Source organism: Thalassophryne amazonica, chromosome 13, assembly GCF_902500255.1.
Source record: "Thalassophryne amazonica chromosome 13, fThaAma1.1, whole genome shotgun sequence".
Classification (NCBI taxonomy): domain Eukaryota; kingdom Metazoa; phylum Chordata; class Actinopteri; order Batrachoidiformes; family Batrachoididae; genus Thalassophryne; species Thalassophryne amazonica.
Genome location: NC_047115.1, coordinates 60,324,706 through 60,351,514, shown reverse-complemented (window position 1 = coordinate 60,351,514; position 26,809 = coordinate 60,324,706). Strand labels below are relative to the sequence as shown.

General features: G+C 42.2%; 1 protein-coding gene across 1 annotated transcript in view; it reads left to right on the top strand.

Moving 5' to 3' along the window:
• LOC117522969 overlaps positions 1-26,809 on the top strand; it is an 82,943-nt gene that overhangs the window by 24,355 nt on the left and 31,779 nt on the right. Inside the window, exons 10-18 of the mRNA XM_034184386.1 lie at positions 5,293-5,432; positions 5,533-5,629; positions 8,064-8,213; positions 8,474-8,623; positions 12,633-12,889; positions 14,790-14,925; positions 21,737-21,931; positions 22,341-22,493; positions 23,372-23,589. Of these exons, the coding sequence (XP_034040277.1) occupies positions 5,293-5,432; positions 5,533-5,629; positions 8,064-8,213; positions 8,474-8,623; positions 12,633-12,889; positions 14,790-14,925; positions 21,737-21,931; positions 22,341-22,493; positions 23,372-23,589 (1,496 nt within the window). The remainder of the gene's footprint in view (positions 1-5,292; positions 5,433-5,532; positions 5,630-8,063; positions 8,214-8,473; positions 8,624-12,632; positions 12,890-14,789; positions 14,926-21,736; positions 21,932-22,340; positions 22,494-23,371; positions 23,590-26,809) is intronic.

The window sequence follows — 26,809 nt, the reverse complement described above, 5'->3', positions numbered from 1 at the left end:
GACGCTTTGATGTCTTCCTTGGTCTACCAGTATGTTTGCCTTTAACAACCTTCCCATGTTGTTTGTATTTGGTCCAGAGTTTAGACACAGCTGACTGTGAACAACCAACATCTTTTGCAACATTGCGTGATGATTTACTCTCTTTTAAGAGTTTGATAATCCTCTCCTTTGTTTCAATTGACATCTCTCGTGTTGGAGCCATGATTCATGTCAGTCCACTTGGTGCAACAGCTCTCCAAGGTGTGTTCACTCCTTTTTAGATGCAGCCTAACAAGCAGATCTGATATGATGCAGGTGTTAGTTTTGGGGATGAAAATTTACAGGGTGATTCCATAATTTTTTTCCTCAGAATTGAGTGATTCCATATTTTTTTTTCCTCTGCTTGGTCTAAAAAAGTAACCGTTACTGACTGCCACAATCTTTTTTCTTGATTTCTTATAGTGTTTCTTAAAGCCAGAAAGTTGCCATTTGAAATGACTTTAGTTTTGTGTCATGTCTGTGATCTGCTTTTTTTCTACAAAATTAAACAACTGAATGAACATCCTCCGAGGCCGGTGATTCCATAATTTTTGCCAGGGGTTGTAGTCCTTCTTTTATAAGCTGGAGCAGGATGAGTTGTTTCTAATGGAAACCACTGATGAAGAACAGCAGCAAATATGAGACGTGATACCATCAACCCTGTCAAATGAATCACACCACTTTGTTTTGATTTGAATGCACAAATTGATGAATAATATACTATTCAGACCAGACTATAACTGCATTTTAGATTGTTTTTGGACGTGATCACTGTTCTGACTCACACATTTAAATCCAGTCATAAAAAATGGTTAAATTGAAGCAACATCATAAAATACTATTAACAATAACTTTGTCCAGCTTTTTGGCTCTATGTGAAAACACTGACAGATAAAAAGTCTTTAGTGGCCAACATGGTCGTGCGATTAACAAAAAGGCTTCATGAATTACTTGAAAACAAAAGTTTTATTTAACAAATATGTCTATCTGGACAAGCCCAGACACCCCACTGTGCCAACATTAACAACTAATATATAAAAGAATAACTGGAAATTGTGAGGTTAAAAGATGTCAGCATGGCCCAAAATAGTAGGTTTAGGTTTAGGTCCTCACCTGGTCCTCACCTGGTATCTGTCTCAATCCAAAATTTCAAACCTGAATATACATTAATTTTTTTAATGAAGTTACTGTTTCAAACTTTTGCAGCATCACCGATACTGCAAAAGTGTTTTGTACCTCTTCTTGTTCTATACAGAGAATAATATTTTGTTACTGTTTGCTATGAGTTATTTCTGTTAATACTCTGATTTCTGTCATATATAAAATACATTATAACACAATGTGGCCTCATGGACTCCTTTATCTTTTTAGATGCTGAGCAGTTAGTATCAGAGTGCATTTTACTGTTACTGTTAATACTTGCAACTTGACTAACTTCATATCATTATGGACCAGGCTTCTTTCAGTGTCAATGTCACATTGGTACATTTGTTGTGCATATTCTTTGGCAGGGTAATATCACACAAGCATCTTCAGTGGACTGTAAGTAGCAGTCACATTGCAGACCCACACTTTTGTTTGTACCTTTTACTTGGGATTCCGTGTATCACCAAATGTTGAAAACGACTCCAGCAATGAATGATTCAAGGCCAAAGAGCGCCACAGAGGGTTGAGCTGCAGTGACACACCATGAGTAAAATTTTCACATTGCTCAGAGGCATATCACCAAATGCGGAAGCCAAAATGTTGAAAACAACTTTGTCTCATAGATAAACTGTAAAAAAAAAAAAAAAAATGCTGTGCATCCAGAAAGTATTCACAGCGCTTCACTTTTTCAAATGTGTTATGTTACAGCCTTATTACAAAAAGGAGTAAATTCATTTTTAACTCCTCAACATTCTTCTCACAACACCCCATAATGACAACATGATTTTTTTTTTTTTTTTGCAAATTTATTGCAAATAAAAAAAAAAAAAAAAACAAGAAATCACATGTACATAAGTATTCTCACCCTTTGCTCAATACTTTGTTGATGCACCTTTGGCGGCAATGAAAGACTCAAGTCTTCTTGAATATGATGCCACAAGCTTGGTGCACCTATCTTTGGGCAGTTTTGTCCATTCCTTTTTGCAGCACTTCTCAACCTCCATCAGGTTGGAAGGGGAGCATCGGTGCACAGCCATTTTCAGATCTCTACAGACATGTTCAGTCAGATTCAGGTCTGGGCTCTGGCTGGGCCACACAAGGACATTCACATAGTTGTCCTGAAGCCACTCCTTTGATATTTTGGCTGTGTGTTTAGGGTCATTGTCCTGCTGAAAGATGGACCGTTGCACCAGGTTGAGGTCAAGAGCTCTCTGGAGCAGGTTTTCATCCAGGATGTCTCTGTACATTGCCACATTCATCTTTCCCTCAATCCTAACTAGTCTCCCAGTTCCTGCTGCTGAAAAACATCCACACACCATGATGCTGCCACCACCATGCTTCACTGTAGTGATGGTGCCTGGTTTCCTCCAAACATGATGCCTGGCATTCACACCAAAGAATTCAAACTTTATGTCATCAGATCAGAGAATTTTGTTTCTCATGAGGTGAGAGTCCTTCAGGTGCCTTTTGGCAAACTCCAGGCGGTTGCCATGTACCTTTTACTAAGGGTCCCTTCACACATAACAGGAAAGACACAGAAACCAGAAGAAAATCCACAAACCAAACACGAAATGGGGAACCATGAACCATCGTGCACGAACACAGTGCGAGCAGCTGGGACGTGGTGCACCACATTGCGCCGCTGATGTGGAGGAAAATAAAATAAAAAACAGCTGTATAATTAGTGAATATCACTGGGGTGATCTAAATAATACATAAAAGGGGACACAATACAGAACCCCACGGTTAAATGACCCTGGTTAAATAAAAAATAAATCCCACTCACAGGATTCAAACCTGCAATTTACAAAAGCTCTGATTATCAGATGGAAACTTTACCACTGCACTACAATCACTGTCTTAAAATAGGAGCGTAAAATGGCTAAAATGTATTTTTTTAAAAGAGAAAAGAGCCATGATAATTGACCAAATGGCATTTGTTATGGCATATTTTTTCTGATACATGACTGAAAGTGGCGTATTTGTCGCACTGTTGGCTTGTCCTGCGGTGCGCGGGACCGGCCCGACACGCATGTCCTGTCAGATAGACCTGACATTCAGATCGCCTGCTGTGTGTCCACGTAAACTGACAGTCCGTTTCAGCTGGGACATCCTGTCAGTGTGTGCGCTCTCCAGCCTGACGTAAAAGCAATATATGTTTTTATGTATTTCCACGTGAGAACAGCAAGGACACACACGCATGTCATGGTGGACAGTTGTAAGGTCCTGTCCGTCAAAACACCATACATGTTCTGCAGCTGTGATGTCCAGGACCAGACATCTCAACAGCTGCTGCTGTTGATAGCCAGCCACGCCCCCTGTCCGTTCAGCACACAGATTAAGGTATCACTCTGTGATCCGATGAGAGGCGCCTTGCCTGGGGGGGGGGGGGGGGAGGAGGTGTATGAACCATACGCACAGCACGTGTTGGGGGCAGAAGCTGGGGGAGCACGCAAAACACACATATGTGTTGTGGGCGGAGCCAACACTCTGGCACGCCACATGTGTACTTGGCAACTCCACAGTCGTTGGGGCACTTAGACAAATTTCACATCCAGCTCGAAAGTGGTAGCCTGCTCAGTATTTTCATGCTAACAGTGCAAATGGCCACACATTTCCTAAGTGCTCCCCGAGCAGTATTAGATGTTCATGTGTGTCACCTGGAATTTGGCTGACACTTGCTGCAAGAGGGATCGAATGGGCTCTCACAGGGCACACTCTGTCTTTCTGCCGCTTTTGTGCGCGAATGGTTGTAGCGACAGGTGTACGAAGCATTAGAAGTGGCTACAATTTTTCACAAATGGCATGCAATTCCTCCTTAAATGGCATGCAATTCCTCCTTCGTGCACTAGTCGGCTTTAATTGTGTTATGTGTGAAGGGGACCTAGGGAGTGACTTCTGTCTGGCCGCTCTACCATGCAGACCTGATTGGTGGATTGCTGCTATATATATAAAACACATTTAGATTTTAATACCAGGAAATAAAAACATAATCTACTCTCACACAGAAAACATGTTAGTTACTGTTAGTAGCAACTATTTGCATGCTCTAATTGCTGCACACATGCCTGCATTTGACTTCAATACCGGCAAATTAAGGGGAGACCGAGTAACAATTGTTGGCAACTGTGTTGCGCAAGTGATAGTGGTGAGCTGGGTGTTGAGTGCTACACACCTCTAAACACCTCAAACATGCCGTCTGCATGAGTGGGGCTTTACATTCTAAGATTTATTTTAGATTTGTTTTTAATCAAAAATTCAAATGTTTTCAGAATTCTGAAAGCGAATAAACTGACCTTGACATTCCAGGACATTCCGAGGACACTGTATCATAAATGATAAAGGCAAAAATGGCACTTTGTGTCAGTGATAAAGAATAATTAAAATAGATTCTAGAAGCTGATAGTAAATCTTTGGAGACTTCAGTGGAAAATCAAAGGTACACAGAGCAGTACCTGTTGCAGGATCTACATAGTACTATTGATTTACATAGTACTGCTGCTCTTATTTTAGCCAGTCTTTGGTGTTATTGGTTGTAAAAGAGGCTGATTTGTCACCTTTAATGTGTTTCTGCACATAGACAAGTTGTATATCTGTAATCCACCACAGAGTCGTGGAGTTTTAGTGTAACTTGGTATGTAAAGCTGAAATCCTCCACTGCCATTCGCTGAACATCCAGGTGTTGTAGTTTTTTCTTTATTTGTGTTGTATTGTTTTCATGTGAGGGTTGTATTTCCGAAAGAAGTGGTTGGTGTTAACAATCTGCAGGCGTAATGAGTTCATTCATGAAGAAGAAATGACTGATTTCAAACTTTTGCCACTGCTGCTGCTATTTGAATAATTGTTGAAGCTGAAAATAGCTTGTCTCTTTCATTTGTACCAAGTCTGGGTTGTTTTACGAGAGAACAGCCGAGCTTTTAAGGAACATTAGTGTAATTTGGAGAACTCTGGGCAGCTGTCCATGTATTCTAGCTTTTTGTTGGATTCAGACAGCAGGACTGCTCAGTGTACAAAATACTTTGAGACATTTAAATGTTCAGTTAACATTTACTTAATGGTCAGTCGACAGGGAAACATCACGTGTATTTCTGATACCCCTACAGAGACTTTTACTTTTTTTTTCTGTAGAGTACTTTGGATTGTGGGAGCAGCACAACCCCGAGCAGCCAAAGCCAGGACCATCAATCAGTGAGCCACACCTCATCACCCACTGGAGACAGCCAAGCCCACACGAATGATGTCATTGTCAGACATTTGAGAAGAGAAAGGTGACATTTCAGCCTGGCGTCTCTCTCTGGGTGACTTATGTAATGAGAGGTCTTTATGTAAGGTCTAATTGGAGTCACATGTCGGTGTTTTCTTTTGCAGCTTGGAGCCCGTAACTGACCCGAAGCTCGCAGCCGCTCCGCGGGGCCACCCACAGCTTCACGTACAGCTCCAGAAGTTCACTGTGTCTGCTGACAAGGTCACTTAACCCCTACAAGCTCCGCCTACATCCTTCACAATTGACAATATATTCTACAGAAACACTTCCAATACTTGTTCTTTTATGTGTCGCTTTGGAATAGTAAATGGACTGCATTTATATACCGCTTTTCCATCTGCATCAGAAGTTCAAACTACTTTACCTTTATGCCTCACATTCACCCATTCACACAGACACACTCACACGAGTGCTGCCATGTAAAGTGCTCACTACACACCGGGAGCAACTCGGGGATTAAGAACCTTGCCCAAGGGCCCTTAGTGATTTTCCAGTCTGATTGGGTTTTGAACTGAGGATCTTCTGGTCTGAAGCCCAACGCTTAACCACTAGACCAACAAAAAAAGCCCTCAGCCTCTCCCCCCACCACCCCTTCAAGCATAAACCATTATTTTTAATCAAGTTGTAATAATACTGGAGACACTACAACCAAAGGTGAATTTCTAATTACAACAGGTCAACAGACATTAAAACCTGTGGCCAGAAATGCACCATAGACACTGAAGTGATGGATCAGGTCAAATCTGGGAGCATGTGCTGGTGTCACCGTGTCCACCACACTGTGGAATCTCTTTGGGTCCTAGTCATAAACCATCCAGACAGACAACCTGTCCATCCCAATCTAATAAAAGTATCCATCTGTCTGTGGTGGTCAGGTAATGTGTGGGTGTCCTTTTGCCATGATGTAGTTGCGATGGTTATTCACACTGAGGAGCCTGAACAATGGATTCCATTCCGCTACAGTTTACAACCCATTCATACAAATCATGAATTTTACAAACAGTTTTCATTTGATAAGTCAAGCGATGGTTACGTCATTATTTCCAAGACACTGAATATATCTTGGATTTCATTTTCATTAATGATTAAGAAATACAAACAGTATGGTACTGTATCGTAAATCTGTCTGGAGTAGGTACTTCTGAAAACTGAGTGACTATGTAAGGAGATGAGTGAGGGAAGCCACCATGACAGGTCTGAAGGAGTTCCAGGCGTCTGTGGCTATGACTTAAGAAACCACACAGACATAGTCACCTTTAAACAGAGAAGAATTTTCACAGAGGAAAACCCATCAAATCTCAGCTTGAGTCTCCCATGTGCCTTCTGCCAAACTATAGCTGAAATTTCATATTTTTAAGAAAAGTCTTAGAAATTCTCAAGTGGATGTAATACACCTCTATTAGTTTTCATTTTATGGATAAAATTCAAATTGGCGCTTCAATCAACACTCGTCTCATCTTCGACTTTCCATGATATTTTTTCTGTCAGTATTAGAAATAGTTTTTTGCTTTTTGTTTTTTGATATATTTTTTTAAACAAAAATGTTGAATGTGATAAAGTATTTTGTTGTCATGTACAATGTTTTGCGAAATTCTATCCTGAGTCTTTTGGATCCTTTGGATCTATGAAGCTTAAATATGAAAAAGTATCGTATTGGTATCGATATCAGCAATACTGGGCCTGTATTTACTTGCTATCGGATCAATACCAAAATTCCCGGTATCGCCCACCTCTAGTGTATATTCTGTTCTTTGCTCCAAGCTTTCATATCTGTCTTTCACATTAGCAAGAAAAAGTATGTAAAACATATGAGCTTTTATAGAAATGACATCAAATTTGAAAAAAATTAAATTCAGATTTCTGTGTGTAAAAATTTCAAAATGATGCCCTTTAAAGTCACAGTGAAAACTAATCTTGACAACATGACATAAATAAAATAAAAATATAAAAGCCAGAATGATGAGTTGCATAACTAATTGCACCTTTTATTGTGACACCAGCTACTTATCACTTTTACAGCCAGTTTTCTTCAGACATTTCAGGGGATGGATAGTCACTGAATTGTCTTAGACTTCATTTACATCAATCATTAAGAAATACAAACAGAATGGTGCTGTTATAATGGTCATGGGGTGTGGTATAATGGCGTGGTAAAGGTACTCCAATGAACATGGTAAATCTGTCTGGAGGTGGCAGTCACTCAAAAAGTGAGTGCAAGAAGGAGAATCGTGAGGGAAGCCACCAAGACTCCCACACAACCCTGAAGAAGTTATAGGTTTCTATGGCAGGAGAAATTGTGCACAGTGACAGTTCTGCATTTTGCATTAACACGGCACACACACAACTTCACAGTAGAGTGGACCAACTGTGTGATTTTCATACAACAAACCCGATCCAATAACGGCTTGCAATTCTCATGCTCCTTCTGACAAACTGCAGTTTCACCATGAAGCTGTAGAACTGCCTCAAGGATTGATGTACTTTTTCCTGCCACTCTACGTACACGGTACCCTGTATGAGCTTGCTGGGAAATGTCTGCAGTTTGACTTTAATACATACCTCTGTTAAAGTAATCAACTTCTATCTGTCATCATTTAAGCTGAGCTCTTCCTGAACGTCTTCCTGTCCACCTCAGACCCTCAGCTGGCTGAAAGACAACGTGTCCATGGCCACACAGGTGTGTTCAATGTCCAGCTTTGAAGGGCTGGAAGCAGCCAAGAAGTGTCATCATGCTCTGGAACAAGAAATCCTCAACAACAGAGTCAGGATAGAGGTGGTCAAAAGGGTAAGCTGGGACGTCTCCATCATCATTCTGAGTAATTCTCTAAAAACACAGGTATTGGATGATCGCCTTATATTTGTCACTGTTGAAAAATACCTTGCTTTTTATTGGGGGGGGGGGGGGGGGGTCTTGAGAGGCCTGGTTTGTGTATTAAATAATCATGTGACATTTCACCTCGGTTTCAGATTAGGTTTACATTCCACATCATAAATCCCATTCTTTAGTCATCACACACTCTCAGCAGCTTATTGCTGTGTCCTCAGGAGGGCCGCGGTCTGATCCGTGCACAGCACCCAGGCAGTGCCAAGATCGAGGAGTTCCTTGGCCAACTGGAAGTGCTGTGGGAAGAACTGCGGAGAAGGCACCAGAGGAATGCCGTGTTTCTACAGGCCTCAGAGGAGCTTGGCTTTCGGGTAAAATTCATAAAACATACCTTATTAGGAACACGTCTGATGTAAGATACTTACCTCTGAAGTTATAGAGGAAATTTACAGTTGTGACAGATGATTGTGGATCAGTTCTACCGCTGGGAGAAGCTTTGTAGTGGCCTTGAGCCGGGACTCTTCACTAAAATGCATTTACTTTCATCTATACCATCTTAGTTGCCAAAGATTGCACATTAAATCCCCAAAAATGTACAAAGACTCACCCAGAGGGCATAGATTTGGGTGTCCTATAATTCAGTTTTAGGATAACACAAGGTTAAAAAAAGTCAACTCAAGTTCAGGTATCAATTGGCGAAACTCCAAATGTTTTATGATAAAACATGTACGTGAAATCAAGTCAGTGGTGATCAGTTGTGCTAAGAGCTAATTAGAGAAGCTAACCTTTTCATTTGTTGATAGATTTTCAGCTAACATGGAAAACCATTAGCAGACCAGTTAGCTTCTATAAAGTTTCGTTGTGCTAACTTTAAATCAGCTTACATTGTTTAAAATAAACAGTCATGTTTGTAAACCCTAAAATTATAAGTTTGTTTTGGTTAGAGTTTATATTCTAATCTCATAGGCAAAATCAACACATTTTGTGAAGGCAACAAGCATCACATAGAGGACATGGAGGAGCAGGCGGTCAAACCAGGCCGAATGTATTAAATAGATTATTACAATTATTTTCTATGTGTATTTTTATTTCTTAGTAAGTCCCTTCAGCTGCGCTTTTGTTTTTCACTTGTGGCCGTCACAACTTATCCAAGGCGGATCTGCATATTGATTTTGGCACAAGTTTTACACCGGATGCCCTTCCTGACGCAACTCTACATTACATGGAGAAATGTTGTAGGGGTGTGGTTTGAATTGGGAACCTTCTCCACTGAAACCAACCGCACTAACCACTCCTGCCCTTCTGTATTTTTATTTTTATTTCATAATAATTCTTTTTCATTTAATACTTTCTATACGGTGAGTAAACTGTATGTTGAATGTAAATTGCTGTTTGGTTTCATTTGTTAATTATCTGATCTTGGCATGCTAAAGCTTTTTGTTTGTGCTTCAACATATAAAAATTTCAGCTTTTCAAAGCCAAAGCTCAATTCACAGTGTAGTAGTCGAGTCCACCTCCCCCAAGGCAAAGGCCTAGTCCAGATCAGAACAACTCAAGGCCAAGGCCTAGGTCACTGCATCAAGTATTGTACAAACTCTATCGTAGATGCCACAGCCTGTTCTCATAGACTCAGGCATAATTTCAAGCTACAGCCAAGCGACTCAGAAATGGCCTTATATAATCTTTAGCGTAGTTTTGTAATGTGTTGGGATCACAGACATTAATATATGAAGGAATATATTAATGCTTAGGTAGTGGCAAGTCCATTTAGGAAGATGTTTACACATTAGTTGTTGTAGTTGTAGCCAGTGGTGGGATAACTGTTAATCCGCTAACTGAGAAGTTAACTTATAATGCTAACCCCATAAACCACTAAAAAAATTAGCGAAAATTACAGCTAACCGCTAACTTTTAGTATTGACTCAGTACATTGTCAGCTACTAATAAGCCAGTTTCACTCCATAAATAAGTGTCTTTTCATCTTAGAAAAAGTACATGCAAAAAAAGATTTGCATGTAGATGCTGTCTTTAAAGCAGACACACTGTCGATCACTGCTGCAATGCATTATGGGAGTTCGGGATTTGGGTCCTTTTTTAAATTATTATTGTAGTACATGTTGGTTTAGCAGTGTTGTTAGTGTTATAAATTTGTTGTGTTTTGATCATTCAAGTAGTGTAGTTAATTTGGTGGAGTTATGTTGTGACCATGTTGAAAAGTTGATCTCTTCTGCCACTGTCTGTGTTGTTGTATGTGAAAAAATAAATGACACCTTTTTTTGCAGCGGCAGGCCAGCCCACCCCCTTCTGTTGGGGGAGGGCTGAGCTCGTCACAACGGTCTGACTGTTGCAAAACACACAACAGACAGGAACTAACTTGTATGATTTTAGGGTTTACCAGTGTTTTTGACTGTTAAACATTGCTCACTATGCCAGCAAAAAATTGTTAGCGGACTGAAAGTTAGCAGAACTAAATTTAGTGGAAGCTAATTGGTTCGCTGATGGTTTTCAAACTTAGCTGAAAAGCTAATCTGCTAACAAAAAAGCTAACTTCGCTAATTAGCGGAACTGTGCCCACCACTGGACGTAGCACAGGGGTGGTGGCCAAGCGGTTAAGTGTACTTGTTTCAAATGTGGAAGGTTCCTGTTTGAAACCCAACCCCACTGCCAATGCGTAATATGGAGTTGCGTCAGGAAGGGAATTCGGCATAAAACTTGTGCCAAATCACCATGCAGCTCCACCTCGGATTTGCTGCGGTGACAGAGTGAAAACAAGGAAGCAGCGAAAGGAATTTACTTAATACTTGTAGTCGTAGCATGTGTCTATATGCAGTGATGCCGGTAACGCAATCTAACCACTTTTTTTAGTAACGAGTAATCTAACGTGTTAATCTTTCCAAATCAGTAATCAAATTAAAGTTACTTCTCCAAGTCACTCTGCATTACTATTATTTTTGCATTGTGGGTCGATAGCAGCATTAAACTTGGTCCGTGGGCAGGGGGTCGGGGTTCGACTGAACTGCCCACTTTAAGCGAGCTGTGAGCTTTTCATCCGTGGTTTTCTGCAGCAGCTACGACTCGTCCAGACCTCTTAAAGCACGGTGACAACAGCACACCTGCACTGAGCTTTACAGACATTTTTATGCTTTTTTCTCCTTTATTTGGAATTCTGATCTGAACCGCTCAGTATCTGCTGGTTAAAAACAGCTGATCCTCCGTGACGCGTCAACAACTAACACTATTTTCCACTTAAATGCCCCTAAACTCTCTTTCTGAGGACCACATGATGTGAAAACACAATAAAACTTTCTTACCTGTAAATCTGGTCCTGTTTTCTACATAAATAAATGTTATCCATTCCTTGTGCTCAAACATCAAAGCAGGGGCGAATCCAGATGGTATGGGGGCGTGGGGCAAGGATGTGCCCCCCCCCACAACACCCTTAGATTAAAGGTCCAGTTTTGAAGCCTTTTTTTACTTCAACTACTAATACTACTTATAATAATAATAATTTCGACAAGTAAAATATTTAGACAGAATTTAAATGTTAGAAAAATGTTAGAAAGAATTTAATAGTTACATTTATAAACGTGTAGGTTAGAAATTGCAAGTTTTACTGTTACCTCTTATTTAACTGTGACCTCATATTTAACTGTTGAACAGTTAAATATGAGGTCAAGAAAGAGGTCTTTATTTTACTTTTTATAAAACAAGTATTTATTTTCATTGAAGTCAAGAAAGGGTGACTGTAAAGCGAGTTTTGGCAAAACAAGTATCATTTTCATGTTGAGGTGGCAGAGGGTTGTTGTCGGCAGCTACTAAAAAAGTAACTAGTAATCTAACTTAGTTACTTTTACAATTGAGTAATCAGTAAAGTAACTAAGTTACTTTTTCAATGAGTAATCAGTAATCAGTAATTGGATTACTTTTTCAACGTAACTGTGGCAACGCTGTCTATATGTGCGTGTAGTACTGTGGTGCTAAGAAAACAATTCAGTCAAGCATTGCACCCATAGACCATTGTATGCGTAAGGGTGCTTTTTGGTTTGGTGGGAAGCAGCAGGTGGCGCTGCTCCAGTACCAACTGATTGTGACTTTCAAGGTGCAGATAGATGGCCACTGCTGACCTATGGATGTCAATAAAACAATATGAAAACGGGTAAAAACAAGCGGTCTCAAACCGGTCTCAGCTTATTCTATGCTATGCCCGCCTCCACTTCCTCCATTAAACATGATTTTTTTGTTTGTTTGTTTGTTTGTTTTTACATGTTTGTCCAGCACATCATCTCTGGATGTTTTTGCAGTGTTTTTTTAAACACCCGGGCGTGTCACAGCTGGTTGCCCTGATGTCTTGAGACAGACAAACTTTCTGATGCCTTACAGGTTGTAAAAGTGCTGCAGGCTCTCGGCAGCTTGGAGGCCTGGCTGGAGTCGGTGGCGCTTTCCCTGAAGGAATCCTCGCTCGCCAGGGACCCAGAGACAATGAGCAAAGCCGAGAAGGAGAGCTCTCTGCTGGAGAGGGAGGTTGCAGCACGCAGCCTGGAGCTGAGTGCTCTGAGGCAGGAAGTGGACCGGCTCCAAGGCCACACTCACCCGCATACACCAGGCTTGGCAGCCCGTATGGACGATGTGGAAAGAAAGTGAGTTTTTCATAGGAGGGTGGAAGTCCGAGTCACCATCTATTGTCTGTCATCATGAAAGTCTCATGGTATGGGTGTGAACAATCATGGTGGCTTAGTGCTTCAGTGTGGTCGGGATTGATTGTAACAGTTTTCCAAAAGGTCGCTTGTCAATATGGAACATTTTATTCATGAAGTCGGCACGGTTTGAACGTATAAACCACAAAACTTCTTGTTCACAGATTTCTTAAATTACTATTTTGTTCCAGTCTGGCAAATGTTCTCTCATTCATAGAAAGTTTATTCATTCTGGATGTATAATCCTGGCATGTAGTTCCTCCACCAATTGTCACAGTCATCCATTCCATGTTTTTAAGTAGACGCCTCTCTTTGGTTGGCCCTCTGAAGAAAGGCTGTTACCATGTCAAACCTTATGAATGTCACTGGTTTACTGAATGTATATGTCTTTAAACACAAGGACAGACTCTGTAAGGAACACCAAGATGACAAAAATAAAATAAACGGAAAGTACTCCATTTACGTATTCCCACAGGGTGTTACATGGGGTTGGGGTTGGAATGGACACTTGTGCAGTCTAAGAGAAGAGTCTAGACTCTAGAGTCTGAAGCTCTGAGTGTCTGTTAGTGCAGCAGATAACAGAATATTTGCAGAGGAATCATTCAAATCCGGTCACAAGCAACAAAGTTTGACTGTGTATACCTTTTGGTACATATTTTAGAAAAATAACGTTAGCCATTTGAATTTTCAGTAGGGGGCCATGTAGGGGTCGATTGCAGAACTGCACAGGGGTACATGTTCCAATCGTATTGAAAGCTATACCACATTATGTGTCTGATCACAAAGATTCCAACAATGTGTAGTTTGGACTATCTGTGACTGAATGTTCTGGAGTTATGGGGTAAAAACAGCAAGCATGGCGTCAAAGGTCATGGTTTGTACAGGGGTCAAAAGTTAAAGTTGCTCCAATTATGGTAAAACATGATGCAAATTATTGGTTGAGTTAGTAGGATTTTAAAAAGGAATAGTTTGCACCATGTGTCATGCTTAGTTATCATGTTACGGGGTAACATGCCACATGTCATAGAATCCAGTGGACGTTGACATTGTTTGACCTTTACTTTGGAGACCAAACATTCAACACAGTCAGAACTAGTCCATTTGTTAATCCTATTAGTTCAACCAATAATTTGCACCATGTTTTACCAAAACTGGAGCAACTTTAACTTTTGACCCCTGTACAAACTGAAACTGACCTTTGTCGCCATTCTTGCTGTTTTCACCCCATAACTCCAGAACATTCAGTTATAGATAGTCCAAACTATACCTTTTTGGAATCATTGTCATCAGATACATAATGTGGTATCACTTTCAATGTGATTGGAACTTTTTTTTTTATTTTGACCCTGTGCAATTCTTCAGTTGACCCCTACTTGGCCCCCTATTGAAAATTCAAATGGCTAAAGTTATTTTTCTACAATATGTACCAAAAGGTCTACACAGTCAAATTTTGGTGCTTGTAACCGGATCTGAATGATTCTTACAGTTAACTGCTGTACTATGAGCAGTTGAAGGACACTTGGGCTGACATCATTATTTAACTCTACATATTTAATTCAAGGTTCATTTATTCTGGAAAAATCTCCCTTTAGCATGTCAAACATAAACCCTACACAGACAGGGTACCCTCACACCTTGAAGTACAGGACATATTTACATGACGCATGCTATATGATTACATGAATACCACTGTTGCATGATCAAATGAAATCATTCCGCTGTGTTTTTTTTTGTTTGTTTGTTTGTTTTAAATGTGGTTCTGCTAAACATGACAGGATTGTGGAAATTAATACGTAGCTGGTACTTAAAACATATTCCATTGCTGCCGTTGCCTGTTTTCCAGGTACTATCGGGTCCAAAGTGCCCTGACCCAACAGAGCTCAAAGCTCCAAGACACACGAATGCTAACTGAGTTCCTGGAGCGAGTGGAGCTGGAGGAGAGTCAGAAGTTCAGAAATACTCAGTACAACCTTAGCCAGGTGAGACCAACCTCAAACCCGCCCTCTGACACAGTATAGCACACTTGAGCCAAACATCCTGTCACTGTGTGCCGTCACATCTGCAGGATAGCCTGGTCCAGCCATTAAACACCAATTCTGCTTCGGAGTAGAACCACACCATTAACGCCCTAGTTGCAACCATCTTAAATTATGACATTTGACATTTACTGCATCCTTCCGTCCATTCATCTTTCCATCCATCCAACTCATTCAAAGCTGTGTCACTTGGTAGCCCCTTAAGGAAGTTGTCTCAGATGTTATTCTGCTAAGTCACATCCTCCAGTGCCATCTGATGGATTCTGATGCCTTACCAGGCTAGATGGGATACATATCAGAAACATCAGTTCTGGTTCTACCCCAAGGTCTCCTCAGAGTTGGCCAGGTATCCAAGAGATTCCATAATCAGGTATATGAACCATCCCAAACAGCTTTTTTTTTTTTCTTACACAAAGGTGCATCAGTTCTGACATCCTTAAATATGGCAACACTTGGGTGGTCATCAAAAGAATGAGATTTAGGCTACAATGAGAGGTCTATAGTGATGACAATATTTAGTCACTCTTTGATTGTACAAGCCCTACATGTTAGTCTTACCGACCTCTTCAAGCTGAGGTCACAACGATGCATTACCCAGAGCAACCAGCTGGCAGCCATCTTGCATCTACAGGGTGACCCAAAAAAACAGAACCCATAAAAATTGTAATAAATCCTACAAAGGTCCAGTAAATTCCTTGAAATTTGTTCGACTTAATCGTCAGTCTGTGTATGACCATTCCCCAAAGTTTCAATTATGTTGGTCGCTTTGCTTAAAAGTAATGTTCTTACATGACATAACAGGCCTGGAGGCCTGTTTCACCAACAAATCATACAATTTGGAGCATATTTTGGAAAGAACATGACTTTTGTGCAAAGCGACCTAAATAACTGAAACTTTGGGGAATGATCACAGGCTGAAGTTTAAGTCCAGGAAATTTCAAGGAATTTGCTGGACCTTTGTAGGATTTATTACAATTTTTATGGGATCTGTTTTAGGGGGGGAGTCACCCTGTATTATACACTCTGGATGCACCCAGTGCAATAACAGTATAAAAACCACATTTTGCTTTTCTGTGCACTATTTCAAAGTATAGAAATATCTGCAATTAATGGAAACAAGGAAAAATGGCATTGGAGGACCAGGAAAGCATCATGATGATGCTCACTTCTACATATGTTGAGAAATTTACTGCAAAAGGCCATGTGCAAGCAGGCAACAGTGCAAAATGGTAAGATATTTAGTGGGCGGAACTCTGCAATTGCATTATCAATACACCATGTCTACAGAGTTTATATTCTTTGTTTGCACCATATTTATGGAGAATATAACATCATGATGTTTAAATTATTATCAGGTCATTATTCAGTACCTGTATCTTTATGGCATCAACCATCTTCTAACAATGCAAACAAAGGAACATGAAGCACACTAACCTGTTATGAACTGTACTCCTCATGTTGGCTCCCACCATCACTTGCTTTTCTTGATCCATGCACTCGTTAACGCCCATCTGTTGTATTTGTCATTTGTTTCTTTGCCTTATCCTAGAATAGCTTGAAGCTCATAGAGAAGGCCAGCATCATATTGTGTAGTAAATCAGCTCTTACACCTGGTGTGATGGGGAGCCACACCACTCAGCAAAAGTTGGAAAAAGTTATTTGTTTGTTTTATGGACTTCAGGGGACTCCCAGTCAATTTATTCCCACCCATGTTCAGCTCAGAATTGCCAGGAGTAGGCCCAGTACAACTTGACGTGAGTCCAGATGAGTATCCCTCATCGTCTCTGCATATCTCAGAAAAAATTCTTTCCGTACAAGAACATTGGGCACTAACTTCCACTGAACCTGTTCTGGACTACCGCAAGCCGGGAGTCCACCAAGCCACGAAAAATTTTGGACATTTTCACAACACGCATGAGTTGAACTAACCTTTCCTGACTTGTGATCTATTCAAGGTTTTAGAGTATCCCAATATCCTTTGCACACTGGGGAGGGAGGCTTGATAATGCCTCAGCTTAATGCTAACTTTGACATTGAAAATGCCATAGACATGCTAACATGTTAGCATTGGTCCTGTTTTTAAGTTATAAAATACATCTATCAACTGTTTCAGAAGACCATAACGGGTCGGTTAAAAATATTAAATATTACTCACAGACATATGCTCTTTGGGGTTTTAGCAGGGAACGATAAAGCGAAATAAAACAAAGAACCAACGAAGCAGCAGATCGAAGATCGAAGCACTGCTTCATTGGTTCAAGGTTCAAAGCAAAGCCGCACTGCAGAAACAGTTGATTATACAGACCCACTGCAGGGTGTTGTGTGTTGGGGGGTTTGGCTGGATGTTTTTGTGTTGTTTTCTTTTCTTTGCTCTCCAGGTGGTATGCAAACTGGTTTTTGTCTGTGGAGAAGGTGCTGGCAGAAGAGTCCTTCACCCTCATCAGCATGATTTGCAGCACCTGTGGATGATGCTCACGTGCAAACTTAAAGACTTTCAGCTGAAGCAGATAATGAGATGGCGTTCTGCATTTAAGCCATGAGTGATTCAAGCAGAATTGCCGGGAACTCGACCTTGTGACGTTCGTTTGTGAGACGCTGAGGACCGCGCCTGGGTTTGACACATCATGCCTGTGAAGGAGGACGGGTGAGGGACACATGCTGTCAGCACACATCAGAGGTGATTGATTGTCTGAATAAGTGTTAATAGTAATTTGGTATTTTGTTACGCAGTATATTTGAACATTGATGAGAATTGTGCAGCTCGCTTCTCACAGCCGTGGCGTACGGACTGATGATCCTCCACCTGTTGTGAGAAGCTGCTCATTTACATAAAGCTTAAATTCAGACCTGAATGTGTTGCTGATAGTGTGCGCCTTTGAAGGATATTAGTTGTAGCTGTTGACTTACCTCACCTCTTCTATCCTTCACAGAGTCAGTTTGTCGTGTCCACCTGGGGGGTGTTTGGCGGTGAGTCTGGGTCCAGAAGCGCCGGGCTTTGATCCCTTTGGGCGCTGGAGAGCACGCCGTCCTTCACTCCGCCAGACAAACGCACTTTTATGTTGTACACCGAGTATTGCACAAGAGGGGAAAATAAAACTGTTTTGTTTTTGGAACCGCTTTCTGGTTATTTAGCGCTGGGTTCAGTCAGACGCAGGTCCGCTCCTCAACCCGCGACGACACATAACACAGGGTCTGTAATCAATGTAGTGAAATGATCATTTTCCTGACAAACACCCCCAAAAACAACTGCCACTCTGAAGGATTGATAAGGGAATCCTTAAGCAAAAAGGCTATTGATGTCGGTGGATCGAATCATTTCTTAAGGATACCCGAAAAGAACCAGTTCCTGACACGCAACCCTAACAACAACTTTTTTATAATTATTTTTATAAAACTCAAACTCAAAAAAAAATTATTATTTTTTTTTTTATAAAACTCACCTCCCCCTCTAGCTGCCACCTTATCGTGGTGGGGGAGTTTGCGTACCCAGATGATCCTAGGAGCTATGTTGTCGGGGGCTTTGTGCCCCTTGTAGGGTCTCCCAAGGCAAACAGGTCCTAGGTGACGGGTCAGACTAAGGGCAGTTCAGAAGCTCCCATGACCAGTAAAAAATCAAGGACTGAGACGTCACCCGGTATTGCGGAGCCGGGGTCCCACCCTGGAGCCAAGCCTGGGGTTGGGGCTTGAGCGCGAGAGCCTGGTGGTCGGGCCTTAGCCCATGGGGCCCGGCCGGGCTCAGCCCGAAAGAGTGATGTGGACCCACCCTCCTGTGGGTTCACCACCTGCAGAGGGGGCCATGGGGGTCGGGTGCAGAGAGGATTGGGTGGCGGCCGAGGGCGGGTGGCCTGGCGGCCCGGTCCGCGCTCACAGCCCCTGGCTGTTGGAACGTGGAATGTCACCTCGCTGGGGGGGGAAGGAGCCTGAGCTTGTGCAGGAGGTTGAGAGATACCGACTAGAGATAGTCGAACTAACCTCCACGCACAGCTTGGGCTCTGTTACCCAACTCCTGGAGAGGGGCTGGACGCTCCACTTTTCTGGCGTTGCCAACGGGGAGAGGCGGAGAGCTGGGGTCGCATTGCTTATTGCTCCCCAGCTCAGTCACCACGTGTTGGAGTTCACTCCGGTGAACAAGAGGGTCGCGTCCCTACACCTTCGGGTCGGGGACAGGTCTCTCACTGTTGTCTCAGCCTACGCGCCGAGTGGCAGTGCAGAGTACCTGACCTTCTTGGAATCCCTAGGAGGGGTACTACACTCAACAAAAATATAAACGCAACACTTTTGGTTGTGCTCCCATTTTGTATGAGATGAACTCAAAGATCTGAAACTTTTTCCACATACACAATATCACCATTTCCCTCAAATATTGTTCACAAACCAGTCTAAATCTGTGATAGTGAGCACTTCTCCTTTGCTGAGATAATCCATCCCACCTCACAGGTGTGCCATATCAAGATGCTGATTAGACACCATGATTAGTGCACAGGTGTGCCTTAGACTGTCCACAATAAAGGGAGCGTGCAGTTGGCATGCTGACAGCAGGAATGTCAACCAGAGCTGTTGCTCGTGTATTGAATGTTCATTTCTCTACCATAAGCCGTCTCCAAAGGCGTTTCAGAGAATTTGGCAGTACATCCAACCAGCCTCACAACCGCAGACCACGTGTAACCACACCAGCCCAGGACCTCCACATCCAGCATGTTCACCTCCAAGATCGTCTGAGACCAGCCACTCGGACAGCTGCTGAAACAATCGGTTTGCATAACCAAAGAATTTCTGCACAAACTGTCAGAAACCGTCTCAGGGAAGCTCATCTGCATGCTCGTCGTCCTCATCGGGGTCTCAACCTGACTCCAGTTCGTCGTCGTAACCGACTTGAGTGGGCAAATGCTCACATTCGCTGGCGTTTGGCACGTTGGAGAGGTGTTCTCTTCACGGATGAATCCCGGTTCACACTGTTCAGGGCAGATGGCAGACAGCGTGTGTGGCGTCGTGTGGATGAGCGGTTTTCTGATGTCAATGTTGTGGGTCGAGTGGCCCATGGTGGCGGTGGGGTTATGGTAGGGGCCGGCATCTGTTATGGATGAAGAACACAGGTGCATTTTATTGATGGCATTTTGAATGCACAGAGATACCGTGACGAGATCCTGAGGCCCATTGTTGTGCCATACATCCAAGAACATCACCTCATGTTGCAGCAGGATAATGCACGGCCCCATGTTGCAAGGATCTGTACACAATTCTTGGAAGCTGAAAATGTCCCAGTTCTTGCATGGCCGGCATACTCACCGGACATGTCACCCATTGAGCATGTTTGGGATGCTCTGGAACGGAGTATACGACAGCGTGTACCAGTTCCTGCCAATATCCAGCAACTTCGCACAGCCATTGAAGAGGAGTGGACCAACATTCCACAGGCCACAATTGACAACCTGATCAACTCTATGCGAAGAAGATGTGTTGCCCTGCATGAGGCAAATGGTGGTCACACCAGATACTGACTGGTATCCCCCCAATAAAACAAAACTGCACCTTTCAGAGTGGCCTTTTATTGTGGGCAGTCTAAGGCACACCTGTGCACTAATCATGGTGTCTAATCAGCATCTTGATATGGCACACCTGTGAGGTGTGCCATATCTCAGCAAAGGAGAAGTGCTCACTATCACAGATTTAGACTGGTTTGTGAACAATATTTGAGAGAAATGGTGATATTGTGTATGTGGAAAAAGTTTTAGATCTTTGAGTTCATCTCATACAAAATGGGAGCAAAACCAAAAGTGTTGTGTTTATATTTTTGTTGAGTGTAGATAGCGCTCCAACTGGGGACTCCATTGTTCTCCTGGGGGATTTCAACACCCACAGCATCTGCAGTGATGCGATCACTGTATCGGACCGTCGTGGTGATGAGAGAGCTGAGTAGGGGGGCAAAGCTCTCTATTTACCGATCGATCTACGTTCCGATCCTCACCTATGGTCATGAGATTTGGCTCTTGACCAAAAGAACGAGATCGCGAGTACAAGCAGCTGAGATACGTTTCCTCTGCAGGGTGGCTGGGCGCTCCCTTGGAGATAGGGTGAGGAGCTCAGTCACTTGGGAGGAGCTCTGAGTCGAGCCGCTGCTCCTCCATGTTGAAAGGAGCCAGTTGAGGTGGCTCTGGCATCTTTTCCGGATGTCCCTGGACGCCTCGCTGGAGAGGTGTTCCGGGCACGTCCCATCGGGAGGAGGCCCCGGGGAAGACCCAGGACACGCTGGAGGGGCTGGCTTGGGAACGCCTTGGGGTACCCCCGGAGGAGCTGGGGGAGGTGTGTGTGGATCCGGAATGTCTGGGCGGCTTTGCTTGAGCTGCTGCCCCCGCGACCCAACTCGGATAAAGCAGAAGAAAATGGATGGATGGATAAAACTCACATTAAAGACACCTAAATACATATTTTGGTTGAACTCACTTCCATAATGATGCAATGCTGCAAACAAATTGCCGCAAACGCTTGTTTGCACTGACAACGAAATCTCGGCCTCCTCAGCGAGAACGTGATTACACGTGAGATTTGACACCGTAAAGGCGTCTATACCTTCTTGATCTGTGCTCGGCAGTACATAGTGAAGCATTCATGCATAAAAATGACCATGGTCAGGTTAAAGTCACACTCTGATTTCCGGTTCTGATCAGAATCGTTGATATTCCAGCTGTATGGAAAAACAGTCAGCCCATGGGTGCAGGTGAAAAAAAACGCTGTTGTTTCTCTGTCTGCATCACAGCCGTTCCACGGTGAGATTTCCTCAACTCCTACCTTCCTTGGGCGCCAAAGCACTGGCGGCGGTGAGCCCTTGATTGAAAGCATGGGAGACCCTGTGGAGGAACTTCGAGAGGCTGTGGAGATGCTGAATGACACAGTTAGGGAAAGGGGTCGCTCGCAGAGCCACGACCAGGCCGTCCAGGAGCTGCTGAGCAAGGTACAGAAATGAGGATGCAGTCCAACGTGGAAGTTCCAGTTTAGCGGCTCATACGGCTGTTCCGATGTTAGCTGTGTTAGAATGATTTCAGATGATGCTGCATACTGTTTAAATTCCTCCACTTTTGTCACAAACAGCTGTACAAACCACATCTGGTTTCCTTTTGGGTGCCTGTATACTTTAATGAGCAGCCACTCCCCCGTGCACGAGTCTATTTTGTTCTTTAATTTGACATATTCTGGGTTAAAAGTAGCACACGTGTCAAAATAGCCGCACGCTCACCCACTGAAACCATTTGAAACGCTAATCTGCAGTGTGGCTCTCTCACTGGAAAACAAATAATACACAGGGAAGTTTAATGACTTAATGACATCCTGCAAGCACTCATCACGACTCTGTGCCGCCCCAGCACGCCGGCCTGGCCGTGCGCGTGGAGGAGCGCCTGTGCCGCAGCAAGGAGCTCCGCCTGGACATCTTAGAAAAGGAGACGGACATGGCCATCCAGTGCGAGCCAGACCGCTGTGGCGTGGAGGCTCTGCAGGAGAAGCAGGACCACCTGGAGGTGAGAGGAGGACGCGAGCCCAAGTTATGATTCTGTTGTAAACACTGAAGTGATTCACTGGTGCTAATATGATTCACAATTCCATCTCGCTGACTTTGGATTATGAGCTGGCCGCCTCGCACTCGCTTGCAACACATCATCCGGCGGTCCGTTTACTCTTGTGCCAGACTTTGTCACGTCTGAAAAAGGTCAGTTCGCAGTGTTTTAGCTGCATTTAATTTATAATATAAATGGCACCGTGCAATCACACACACACAGAGCGTGCAAAAGTTTATTGTTCGCAAAGGATATTTATTTATGCTTGTGTGAGTCACTGTTCATCAGGGCTCGGGGGACGTGCAGGTTTTTTTTTTATTTCTTAGTGTGTGTGTGTGCAACTCTGCAGGTCCTTGCATGTGTTTCAATGGGGTTATAGGGTTGGAGACGTGATGTTGGGGATGGTAAACGTCGGACTGAGTCATTTTTGGGCAGCGTTGTGTTTATCTCACATATATGCACACACACAGCTGTCTGGACTCGATACCACTGAAGAACAGAAATGAGCTAATCTCCCGTACTGAAATAACTGTGCCGTCAGCACACAGGCATCCGCTGCTCTGTGTTCTGGAGGCTCGCTCTCGCTGAGACGCATTATGAAGTATTGCTCCCAGAGAACACTCACTGCTATTAATTACTGCCTCGTCAACAGCAGAAAAAACGGTCAAGATTGTGATCTCGCCATAGTGTTGCTGGCCATATGTAGACCAGATGGCTCTCCCGCTGAATAATATGCATAAAGCCACGAGTATGATGTCATCACAGCTCGAGATACGATTGGTGCGGGCTACTTGTGTGATCTCAAGGATGATGAGAGATGATTTTATTGTGATTCTCAACAGACTGACTATGAACTCATCAGGGAGGAGGTGAAGAAGATGGAGGAGCAGGCCGCGCGGTTGAAAGAGCTGTGCCCGGAGAGAATGTGTGCACTCGGTGCTAAGATCCAGACTGTGCTGCAGGCCTGGATTGAGCTGGAAAAGAGTGTGACGGAGAACAAAGCACGTTTGCAAGAGTTCATGCAGCTCCAGGACTTCTTCAGGAGCTACCTCACGCTGATGTAAGCAGAGTGCGGGGATGTTGCGAACCCTCTAACAGCCAGATGTGTTCCTTTTTCTTATGATGTCTTCCCATTAAAAATGTCTTTTCAGGGAAAAAAACAGATGTACTTGTTGTCATGCTCAGAGTCACGGTAACATATATAATTTAATATGTGTCAGCTGAGCAGGTTAATGTGAGATTCCAGAGCAAACCCGATTAACAAGGCGATGAGTGCATGTCCTATCCAAACCCCAACCTCTGGTCCTATTTATTGAAGCAAACACAGAAGTGGCAAATCTTGAATGACCAAAATGGAGCCAATCCTCGTGGACCCCCATGATAAAATCCCTCATTTTAGAGGATAAATAAAGCTGGTACAAAAATGGTTGACCCTGTACTATATAGCTAGTTTCCCTCTTCATAACAAATGTCTGGGAGTGGCGGGGGGTGTGAATGTTTTTATAACTCATTAGTTTAAGACATTTTAAGCCATAAAGGTGTGAATAATTGGGGCGGGGTCACTTTGACTGACAGCCAGTATGCGCTGACCAGCCGATTCCAGATTCATATCCATGACCCTGGTAACAGTAGCTGCTAGATGTTGTGGACCAACTGTGTCTGTCCTTTCTGAGAATTTTGTTACAAACAAGTATGTTGACTAACCATCATGTAGTGACAATAAGTGCTATTATTGATCATAACTATTAAAAATAGAACGAGAATTAATATTATTATGTTCAGGCTTATTCATATACAATATTTTTGTTGCATGACTGACTTTTTCATTTCTTTCCCTTTACTTTGAAGTTCTTCTTCCTTTTCTTCAACTGATAACATTTTTCTCCTTTTAGTGCTCTGCAAATGTTCCTTTGATTTTCCTAGTAATACATTTCCTTGTCATTTTGAAGGTTTGAAATTAAGTAAAAAAAAAAATCCTTTAAAGGACATGTAACAAACATGTAATGCATTGGTTACAAAACACACACACAAAATCAAGGGAGCTTTCATAATTGGTAGTAAAATCATTTTGATTATTTTGGGATGTAGCATGTAAAAATTGGACAAAATTTTTTATACTGGAACACTCTTTAAAGGAAATCATAATTCCTACCTAATAATAGGACATTTCATCAAAGTCACAACCACCCAGTCACTGATCATATATCTTTTGCCTGCATTAACAAACAACCTATAAAATTAAAATCATTAAAAAAAAAAAGACAAGGAAGAGTGTAGTGTGGTTATGTAAATGCAGAGTATAGTATAAAAGTTGGGGAGAGTATTGTGTGCAATTTAAAATACTGCAAAATTTGAAAATGATGAATGACTGGATTATTAGTTGTGGATATACCGTGTCATTGGCTTATGTTTCCAATAACCTTTATTTATTTTTGTTAGTTTATTGCTGTAGTGCTGAAGTGAAGTACCATGCCATTGGTCTAAGTTTTCTGAAAGAAATGGTCTATGCATTTTCCAAAAGGAAAAAAATATCAAGTCAAATCAGTGGCATGCAACGGGAAAATTTCTGTAAAGCGTAGAGAATCAAAGATCTTACCTCAGTATAATCTATCAGACATAGGGATCCTTGACTTTCTCTCCACCCTCCCCGCTTATAGTTGTTTCCTGTGTTGTTTCGCTTTTCTTTACTTCCTCTAAAGCCCTAAAGTGAAAATGGTATCTGTTGTTGTTGTCTGTCAGATCCCGAGGAATTCACTTTGGCAACACAACGTAAACAAACCATGTGACCCCAGCCTCGCTTTCATGTCAGAACAATGAGGGGTTTGTCCATAATGGATGGCAGCATTATGAACAGTTTGGGTTTAAACCTGCTAGAAACAAAGGCTAATTCTGTACATGGAATTATTTACTGTAACTTTGGAAAAGGATCCTGTAAATATCATGTGTTTGTCAACACATTTGAGGGATTTATCACTCAGGAAGGGTCAAAATAGTGAAATTCTGTGAGGCTTGAAGTCTCTCACAAGTACAGTGCATCTGGAAAGTTTTCACAGTGCTTCACTTTTTCCACATTTTGTTATGTTACAGCCATAGAGGTAAATATAGTGATGCTAGAACGCGGACTTCCCATACTGCTGATGTAACGCCGCCGTGCCTACACATGGGCATGGTTGCCATTACCAAAGTGGGCAGAAAGGACACAAAATATCCAAATGTGCAATACAGTGTGCATGCTGAGTGAACAAGATTTATCAAACTATATAAATAAATGTCATTTTTTTCAAGACAAATCCTAACATTACTCATTGGAGAAATGAGTTAAAACTTTATTATAAGTCAATCCAATAATGCTTCAAAACTTTCTTTTATAGCCAATTTGATCTGTAAATGTTCGGTTGACCTACATTTTATTTTCTCTTATTATATGTAAATAATATAGAGTAAGAAGACCCTTATGTTCTTTTACTTTTTTATTTCATGTGTGCAGCTATTTCAAGATTTTGTACAGTAGCCGTTTTGTTTGTATTTGATGCATAAAAAAGAATGGCCTTACACAGACGGTAAATGCCATACCTACCCATTTTTGGTTTGCATTTTAATTAAAATAATATTATTAATTAAATTAGAATAAGAAGAGTTAAATTTCTTCCCTCCCTGGCAGAAAAAGTGGGGCTTCGGGATCATAACCCCCGGGCGTTATACTGACGTGGAAACACACTTGCCACTCGATCATCGTTAAACACAGCACGGTGCATCATGCAGTGTATATAAATTGCAAGCTATGTCAATATTTATTAACTACACTGGATATTCGTTACTATGTGAAATGTCATTTTGCACAGTCAAAGGTCTAATTCAAGATATCTGCAATTAGAATTTGACCAGTCAAAACTCTAACTTAAGATATCTGTAATTGTCTTTACGAATAAGATTGAAAGTACTTTTGCCGTTCGTGTGTATGGAGTGTCTCATTACCGTTAATCTACCATTCAGTTGCAGATGTCTTAAATGCTTATTGCAGATATCTGCAAGTGAATGGTAGATATCTATAATTCTGTTTTCAGAAATCAAAAATTCTGACTAGTCAGGGTTCAAGTTCAAGATATCTTTAATTCTCTTCAGTTCAAAATATCTACACTGTACTTTTCGATATCTTAAATTAGGTTCCAACAAGTCAAAATGATGTAGATATCTGAAACTGAAATTCTAGACAATTATAATAAAACTGTAAGATATCTATTGTGCACACGGCCGTTCCAGCCACATATAGTTGGGAAATG